General features: G+C 38.0%; 1 protein-coding gene across 1 annotated transcript in view; it reads left to right on the forward strand.

Moving 5' to 3' along the window:
- Positions 1-7,456: 7,456 nt before the first annotated feature.
- The window catches only part of rxrgb (retinoid X receptor, gamma b), a gene marked incomplete in the record, with an annotated part of 37,433 nt that continues 35,208 nt past the window's right edge, over positions 7,457-9,681 (forward strand). Inside the window, 1 exon segment of the mRNA XM_014002955.1 lies at positions 7,457-7,584. Coding sequence (XP_013858409.1) covers positions 7,518-7,584 — 67 coding nt within the window.

A 9,681-nucleotide genomic window follows, 5' to 3' on the forward strand; every position in this document is an offset into this window, starting at 1 on the left:
ACACACACACACACACACACACACACACACACACACACACACACACACACACACACACACAAACGGAAGCAATGGCACACACCCATCAGTGCCACAAGTATGCCGATATATAAGCGTCGATGCGATTGTGTGGCCTGAAGAATGCAGGCCGAACCTGTTTTCTGTCGCTGATCCCTGCACAGATCACCCCCCACCCCCACCCCCCCCAAGAATTAAATAAACCTCACAGGTAGGGTGGGTGTGGCTCTGTAGGCACGTATTTGCTCAAGCTCCTTGTAGCTCGATTCCTGCAATGCCTCAGTGCCGGCCCGTATGTTAGCTCACAATACGTACAAAAGAGCCTGTTTTGTGGCCTTTTCACTGGCTGTGCGCATCTGTACGCCAGGGCGCCTGGTTGTGAGACGAAGACGAGGGAAAGGAAGGAGGCCAATCTCTGGGCTAATTGCCAGTAATTTGTCATTAGTGAAGAAGGTCATGGCCATGATTTAATTCCAGCTTTAATCAAGCAGAGAACCTGGAAAGGCCCACGGGCTGCAGCAGTACTCAGTCAGGAGACGTATTAGGCTGTTTCTCTGGTAATTATGCAATAACAACGCACACACACACACAAATACACACAAACACACACACACTTTTTGCATGGATGCACATACTTCCCACGCTCTGCATGCAATGCAAATATTACACATCTCTTTGATCTCGTTGAGTTTTTTATTCATTGACCAGCTGCAGATTAGCTTGATCAATGGCTTTTTGTTGGATGAAACATTGGAAAACATCTGCAGCTGCATCAGTTGGTGGGCCTGCTAAATTATTCCCAGAGGATGTAGTTATTCATTTATGRTATTATTACATAAATGCACCYTTTGCTGATWTATTCAGACAGTCCTAGGATCAATSCCATGRGATGCTTAAAAAAGCAGACACTGTAATGTTGAGTTTTGCTGAGATAAACTTAGTAGAATGGCACATTATTAAGAAAACATGGATCTGCATTATCAGTTGTGATAAAGTAGACAAATTGTCCTTTTAAATCRGTCTTTTTCACATTTAAACCCTTTGGGGTCTATATAATGTGGAACTGCAATGCTTCAGTCTGAATTTCCCCCTTATTGTAACTCCACAAGCCCCTCTTTCACCCCTTTTCTGAAGTGTGTCTCAACTCGTTTTGAGGCTGTCTCTTTAAATCCAAACAAGTCGCTTCACATCCCGCCCCCTCCACCTTCCAGACTGGTTCATTCCAGTTTGATAGAGGGGTTTACGACTATATAGCTGTACAGAAATATTTTATTTCTATAATTATTTAAAAGTTGTCAACAAGGGAAGACTTGTCCACATACATGTCAACCCCTTTGGATGTTTACTTGCATCTTGACCCTCAAAAATCTGTAATTTTCACAACTCTTTGGTGTGAGTGTGTAGGCGGAGGGGAGACAACTGGACTGTTGACCGTATGAAAGACAGAAGATGTAGTTGGTAAATTCAGAAGTTCTGTCGCAGATTTTGTGACGTTTTAGTTCAGAAAACATCATAGAAAACAGAAAAANTTGCTGAGATAAACTTAGTAGAATGGCACATTATTAAGAAAACATGGATCTGCATTATCAGTTGTGATAAAGTAGACAAATTGTCCTTTTAAATCCGTCTTTTTCACATTTAAACCCTTTGGGGTCTATATAATGTGGAACTGCAATGCTTCAGTCTGAATTTCCCCCTTATTGTAACTCCACAAGCCCCTCTTTCACCCCTTTTCTGAAGTGTGTCTCAACTCGTTTTGAGGCTGTCTCTTTAAATCCAAACAAGTCGCTTCACATCCCGCCCCCTCCACCTTCCAGACTGGTTCATTCCAGTTTGATAGAGGGGTTTACGACTATATAGCTGTACAGAAATATTTTATTTCTATAATTATTTAAAAGTTGTCAACAAGGGAAGACTTGTCCACATACATGTCAACCCCTTTGGATGTTTACTTGCATCTTGACCCTCAAAAATCTGTAATTTTCACAACTCTTTGGTGTGAGTGTGTAGGCGGAGGGGAGACAACTGGACTGTTGACCGTATGAAAGACAGAAGATGTAGTTGGTAAATTCAGAAGTTCTGTCGCAGATTTTGTGACGTTTTAGTTCAGAAAACATCATAGAAAACAGAAAAACTAAGTTAAACTTTTCTGCACTCCTACACACTCTATGCCAGAGGAGCCCAAAGTGGGGCTCGCGGGCCAAATTTGGCCCGCCAAGCCATTTGATTTGGCCCACCAACAGCTGCCAAAGTTACAAGGTTGTAACCTGTTATCCCATAGGTAGAAAGACAGTATTTCCATTGGTCAAATGACTGTATAAAAGGGCTGTAGTGAAGGTAGTTTTCAGTCATGGTGCTGACATATCTTTGATTTATTAGGATTAAACATGAAATGACAAGTAATATTTAAATCAGATTTAACCCCACATGCAGATTTGCACACTTTATAAGGCCACAAAAACTCATATTTTATTAATTTATGATATGTCCCATGAGCCTTTGCTACTTGAGCGTATGGCAGACTTTCTCCAAGTACACAGACTAAAACAAAAGAAGGCCATTGCATAGCTTAATGGTTAAATTTTATTTTAAAAAGTGTTTGTATTTCATGTATTATATAACTGCATTTGGCCCACAGCCATGAATAGATTTTCATTTTGGCCCCCTCGGGGAAAGTGTTTGGGCACCCCTGCTCTAAGCACACAACAAAATGTGTTTGATGGCATATTTCCCCTTTAAAACTCTCCTTTTTCTTGATTTGATATATTATTATGCAAACATTTTCATATTAACAAATGAAGCAGAAGATTCAAACAGAGAGTTGTATCTACAATCATTATCTTCCAAAAATGTATTTGTAAGAATGAATGTGTGTTTTTTTTATTAGACTTTCTTCCTGCAAATCCTGTTTCACGAGTTTGTTCAACGTGTTTTTCAATTGGCATGGCCAAATTATTCCCGTCTATGCACACCCATGTTGCTCAGTGACTTTTGTTGTGTTTACAGCTCGGTGATGTTTTGCACTCAGACTGTCAGAAAACGMGTTTTACTGTATTCTTGCTCAGTGATAAATCGTTGGCTTTTATAGATGAAACAATTCAAACTTTTGAATTTACGTCACTGGGATCAAGCTGTAAATATAAAATAACTGCCCTTTTTTGAACAACATTAATAATTTAAAACCAACACCTTTTTTAAATAATCACTTACCGGTAAGTCTTTTTTCCCCAAATTTTATTAATAAACAATATATGGTACATTTCGCTTAAGTTTTTTTTTTTTTTGTTTCCTGAAAAACAATGATTTTTGGAAGGTGTCAACATGTTATTTGCTCTTTYAAACTTTTTTTACGTCATCAACTCTAATGCTAAAGTAATTTCTGTTCATCATTCAATTTCAAAATAAAACATTCTTTGTACCTTTGAGTTGATCTTTTTTTTTTTGCTAATTTCTTCAGGAAAGAGACATTTTTCTTGTCTCAGTGTCTGTCCTAGATGTTTAATATGAACTTGTAATGGGATAAATTTGTAGAATTGTTTTTCTTTCTTTGTAAAGAAAAAAAAGTCATATATTTGACCCCAGTCATAGTTCATTTCACTGTCGGGTCTCAGGAAAATGTATCTTTTAGATTCAGTTTTTGCTTAAATCTATATTCAAATGTAGGAAATTGTATAGAATTGTTAATACAAACAAATGAAACCAGCAACATAGTGCACTTATAATAAACTATAGGGCTTCAACTAGATTTTTCACAAAAATGTGTGTTCCTATATGATACAATAACTGTATCAATTAATTTGGATAGCCATTCATTTTAAATCCAAGTCTTTATGAATGTTGACCAATGTAAACAAAAATGTAAACAAATACAGTGTTTTAAGCACTTTAGTAAAATCTGTCTTTAAGTCAATTATATAAAAAAAAAACATGCCAGGAAATAAAAAACTTATAAGAAACATTTGTTTCTCTTGTAAAATAAATCTTCTTCACATCTTTAAATCGCTAGAGTTCATAGAATCAAAATTTCATATTTCCTTCTAAACTTCAACTGTTGTGTTGAGCTTTCAACACAGAGTTAACAGAGATATAATCGTGTTTTTCTAAAATGGGTGTAGTTGTATTATTATTTTTTTTATAACAGAATACATGATTCCACAGCTTACCTGTTTTAATCTAACAGTAGGAACAGTTGTTTCCTCATTTGTTTCCAGTCATTTATGTACCGACAAAAATGGATAGGACATTGCTTGATTTGTTAGAAACTTTGATGTTAATTATTATTTCTGAATGCTGCCACCCCCTCGCCTCCCTCGAGGCGCTGCAGCTCATTTACGAGGCAAGGCAGAAAGAGAGTGAAATTTAATAATCTTTAATCATAATTGTTTTTTTGTCCATTTTCCAGTTTTTTCAAAAATTAGGACCGAAACTATAAATTTGATTAAAACACATGTTAAAGTTCTTTCCTTTCTATCCTCATTACAACTGACAGAATACTAGCATATACTGTATAAACATGACTGGATTTATTGCACACCACTCATTTAGTCCTTTTTTTTTGCTGTTGTTCACTTTGTTTATTGCAATCTGAAGGTCATGTCAGGCTTGATTCAGCTAGTTAATGAGAATTTAATCCCTAATGTAGTGACACATAGAGTACCTTACATAGTCAGTTAAAAACATTTTTTCCAATGGTTTTCACTACTTTACAAATATTGAGACATGTATTGAGCTAAAACAGTGACAGCTTCTCAACAGCTGCGTTTCCATTGCAAATGTGCGCAAAACTTTGTCGATATTCTGTTAATGTCGAAAAACACAGTTTCGCAACTGCGGTGTTTCCATTAAGTAAGAAATACTATTAAAGTRACGCATGAATACGCTTGTTCTCACGATAAGTCATTACAAACATGGCGGCAATGGATGCAAACACATAGCATGTTGCTACCGCGACACTAGCGCTCATCATCAGAAGAGAAGTCGGCGTCTTTTATCGAGGCTTTCCAGCAAAAAGATTTTGTCGAAAAACGTAATTTTTTTTCAAAATTGACGTTTCCATTGAGCAAATTTATTTTCGAAATTCTAATTTGTGCATTTTCATGATCAATGGAAACGCAGCTAATGAGACAAAATTTCAGTGCCACTTCAGCTGTTTTACTTACATTGTCACTTCAAGCTGTCACTTTTTCTGCATTGGGGGGCGGGGTTAAATGGACCTATTTTTCCACTCATCCTCTACATCTACCTGCAGTCCACTGATGGAAGGTTCAAGTGTAGTTCCTCAACCACAGGGAAGGGTCTTGTTGTTATGATTATTATAATTAGCTGTGGAAACCAAAAAGTGCCTCAGTTTTGATTTTAAAATAAGCTAATTGACCACTTATATTTCGAAGATGTGAATCAGATTTAACTTTAGCTGCTAGATAACCTAAAATAAGTTCTTAGGACTGGAGGTTTGTTAATTGTGTTTTGGGGGTGGGCGATAATGATGGGAAGACCCTCATCTTTTATTGATTGTTTCTGTCTGTTTTTGTACACCCTGCACCACACACACTTCTAAATAGGTTGGGCACTTGTTAGTTTCTAATATTATAACAAGACCCTTCCCTGTAGTTGAGAAGATGTACCTTAAACTAAAGCTTAYCGAAGTTCTGTGAAGGAGCCTTCCACCTAACCCCGCCCCCTTCGACATCGAAGCATTGACATCTTGCAGTAACTAAAATAAAAAATTTTCTCGTCCGAAAACAAAGTTTCAACATAAAATGAGAGTACAAGTTTTTCAGTGACCATGTTTTTTTCCATATCAAATCTCTTTCAATGTCAATGTAACCCGTCAATGTTTTACCTCCATCGACATGCAGTTTAATATAGTAGTTAACATAGTTAGCATAGTTTTCCCTCCAAACTGTAAAATCTTATAAGTTAGCATAGTTTTCCCTCCAAACTGTAAAATTTTATTAGTTAACATAGTTTTCCCTCCAAACTGTAAAATCTTATTAGTTAACATAGTTTTCCCTCCAAACTGTAAAATCTTATTGCTGATAGAAGGAAAAAAAACTTTCCTCCTGAGACGAGAGCATGCTGATGAGATTATTACAAGATCAGAAGCATGTTCCCTAAATTTAGTGCTGCCAATTATCCTTCTACCATACCTTCACAATCTATGTTGCATCTGTAATTTCTTAATAGGACTCTCAGGGTTATGGTGACAGGATGTGTATGGGCACATTATCATAACACAAGGTGTTTTTAAGAATAAACAGAGTATCTTCATTTAACCATTGTTGTCTGGAACAAGAGGAGAGTTTTGTCTTCCTTCCTTCTTGCTCTAGTGAGTCTCTTGCCAAGCTCCTGCCACTGGGAGGATATAGTTACTATAGAGTCTCCTCTTTGAGTAATGTGTTGGTCAGTTGATCCACACAGGTGTTCTGCACAAAAACGCTTTGTTTAGCCATGAAAATAAAAGGCATGCCCACATGCCGGGAACGGCTCAGGTTTTTAACGTTATTGCAATGGTTGAACACCGTATAAGTCAAAGTATCTGTGCTGCTTCTTTAAAATAAAACAATTCTTCCACACATGTAGAAGGCCTCAGTGCTTTCACAAGGATCATATTTCATATTAGTGTCTTTGTAGTTTTATTTAGGTTCCCATGGGATTTGTGAGTTATTGTTCCCCCTTTTGCCTCCGAGGTATATTTTTGGCCGGTGTTTGCATCTGGGTTTTCACTTTGCTGTGTGTTTTCTTGTCCATCCCACAGCACTGACAAAAGGACAATTCCTGACATCCTGGAATGCTCCAACACTCACTAAACACAACAAACATACTAATACATCCACACAGGCAACTCAGCCCCGCCGTTCAGCATGCAGTCCTGTTTGTTTCTTAGGATGATAGGGGTGGTCGCAGGTTGCTTTGAAGGAAGATAAAAGGGATGATTGTTTAATATCTGCTTCAATTTCTCCCTCGACATTCTACCGTTCCGTCTCATGTATACCCTTGGTGCAGATAAAAAGAACAAAACAAGGAAAAGTTATTATTTAAACACCTCTGATGTCTCTGTTGTGTCTTTTCCCCCTTCCTATCCTTCAAACAAAGCCGTTATCGGACTCTTCTGGTCATTCTGTGGTCATTTTAAGCTTGACACCCCCCCCCCCCCACGCCTGACACCTCTGTTGAACAACAGGTGTCTCTGCGCAGACACAGGCACAAGGCAAGTGGACTTGGCTGATCAGCGCAGTGAACCGTTTCCGCGGGACTGATCTTCGTGGAAGGATAATCTGGGTAATCCTATAACTGGCGCCGTTGGACTCCGCCTATGCCACGCCCACTCCCCCCCTTGCTTCCAACATCACCTCTGCGCCCCCCCCTCCGTCTTGACACAGACCCTTTCGCTCCTGTCCTCTTGTGAGCAGTGGTTAATTGTGGATCTGCTGAATGGTCAGCTCTGACGTCTGAGTGAATGGCATTTTGCCAGAGCCACATCAGCTGAAACTGACGGCATGTGGTACCCCGTGGCGTCACCTGCAACTGGAAACAGCCCTGGGAGGGAAACAAGTTACGGTCACAGTGAGTTGATGGATTTTTGTCTTTAGATGTTTTTTCACAGATGCAATTACCACAAAATCGTATTTTTTCACGAAATTCATCTACAAATCTTTGCGTCGACATCGTTCCATATACTGCAGATGGGTTATCTTCACTATAATTTAAAGTCCTTCATTTGTTTGTAAAATCTTATAGAATTCCAGATTTCCGTTCCTCCTGTGGCACTTTGTGCTTTTGAAACCATCGGATCATTCTAACCAGTTGTGACAGGTACAAGGCTTTGCTGTTTTGTGTTAGAATTGAGAGCTTGTGACTCACTTGAAGTCTCAGATGTGTTCAGCAGAGATGTCACTCAGCCTAAAAGGATGCTTCCAGCTGCCTTTGCCTTGTCCTTCACTATCTGTTGAACTCTCAACACTTGTCCCTTCCTATTAGGACCTTTCCATCCTGCTTCGCTTCTCTGTTTGTGTCTGCTGTCTGTCGCCTCGCGTCCTTCCATCAGTGCTGATGGGTTTCCTTCTGCCTCTTCTGTCCTGGAATGATGTCAGCCCACTTGAACGGGTTAGCCTATTTGCACTGGCTTCCCTGTCGCTGAATGTAGGTGATTATATTAGTGTGAAGTGTAGATAATAAGAGTGCCATTGTGTCCTCGAGTGTCCTTGAGAGGGACGCTTGAGTAGCGCTGGTGTTCACAAGTGGATCGTCTTAAGAGAAAAACCACAAAGTTATTCATTTGGGTCTTCCAGGGTTGAAAGAGCAGCTTTTATTGCAGCTTGTGTGGCGTTTGTTGATGACCGGAGGAGGCTTGTTTTGTTCGGCTCCCTTCTTTAATAGCACAGCTGGAAATTAAATACAGCTGTGAATAAATCAACATAAACTCAGAGCGCCAATGTGCATTAAATGCAAAGAGGACCTGCCGATGAATAAACTTAAATTGTGTGTGCTTACAATTAAAATTAGTTTTTCTTCTCAGGGTCTTTATTGAACATCTTGCTTCACTTTTTGTTGGTTCAGTCATTTGTTGTTCAGTTGGTTGTTTCCATCTTTAGTTGAAAGTTATCTTGTTTTTAGTATTTAGATGTTTTTGTCATTTGATTCAGTTTTGGTTATATTTTGGAAAGTTGTTTGCTTTTGTACTTTTGGGTAATTTAACTTCCTGTTTCTGACTTGTGCCTGGTTTCAGTAAATGAGCAAACCTACAGATTATTGTAATTACTTCCCTCTGTGTTTTTGTACTCACAAACTCTCCTTTGCTCTTTGTCAGATCTTTTTTTTATCCACCTGCCCTTTGGGTTGATGCCATTGCTTGTTTAATTTATTTGACTTTAGTTGGTCTGGTATTAAAGTGTCTTTGGTTCCATGACTTTGCTGCTTGTCTCCTCTGTGTGACTGCATTTGGTTCCTCATCCAACTGAACATACAGTAGCTTCAGCCTTGAGAAAACATTTATGGGTAATTTAACTCTAGTTTTGGTCTCTGGATTATTTAAAAAAACTCACTAAAGAAGCTCAGTAACTGGTTACTCACTAAAAATAAATGTGGTTTAGGCTTCATATTTTATTTATATTTTATATCAGGGTTCAGAAATATGAATGAAAATGGGTTCTACTGCCTTATATAAAAAACATAGCAAACAGTCGGTCACTTGTAATCAGAATATTTTAAAGAGTTTTATTTTCTCCCTCTTGATTTTCACTCATCATTTGACTTTTAATGTGTTTTTTTTTTCATGTTGCCTCCATATATTAATCACAATAACAACTCTTAGACTGAAACAGTGGTGTGTAGGTTCAAATTAAATGTGATTTAATGCAGATGGTTTTTAAAAAGACTTCATATGTTTAAACTGATTTTTAGTTGTGACTCACCATTGATTGCTTTGTTAATATAAATAATTATGCCTATCTTTAAGTTGCTGTGTGTGGCTTATTTTGTGCAATACATTTTTAAAGTACATTACAGAAATCAATAATGCAGTTCAGCAAAAGAAGTTAAAGAGGTGGAGACAGTGTGATTTATTACAGTTATATATTTTGTCCAGACTGATGCATTAAGAACTGACGGGTTGTAATAACATAAATATGTTTTTTTTCTTTCAAGATAAAAACTTCAAAACCT

The sequence above is a fragment of the Austrofundulus limnaeus genome, unplaced genomic scaffold (genome assembly GCF_001266775.1).
Source record: "Austrofundulus limnaeus strain Quisiro unplaced genomic scaffold, Austrofundulus_limnaeus-1.0 Scaffold15, whole genome shotgun sequence".
Lineage (NCBI taxonomy): Eukaryota > Metazoa > Chordata > Actinopteri > Cyprinodontiformes > Rivulidae > Austrofundulus > Austrofundulus limnaeus.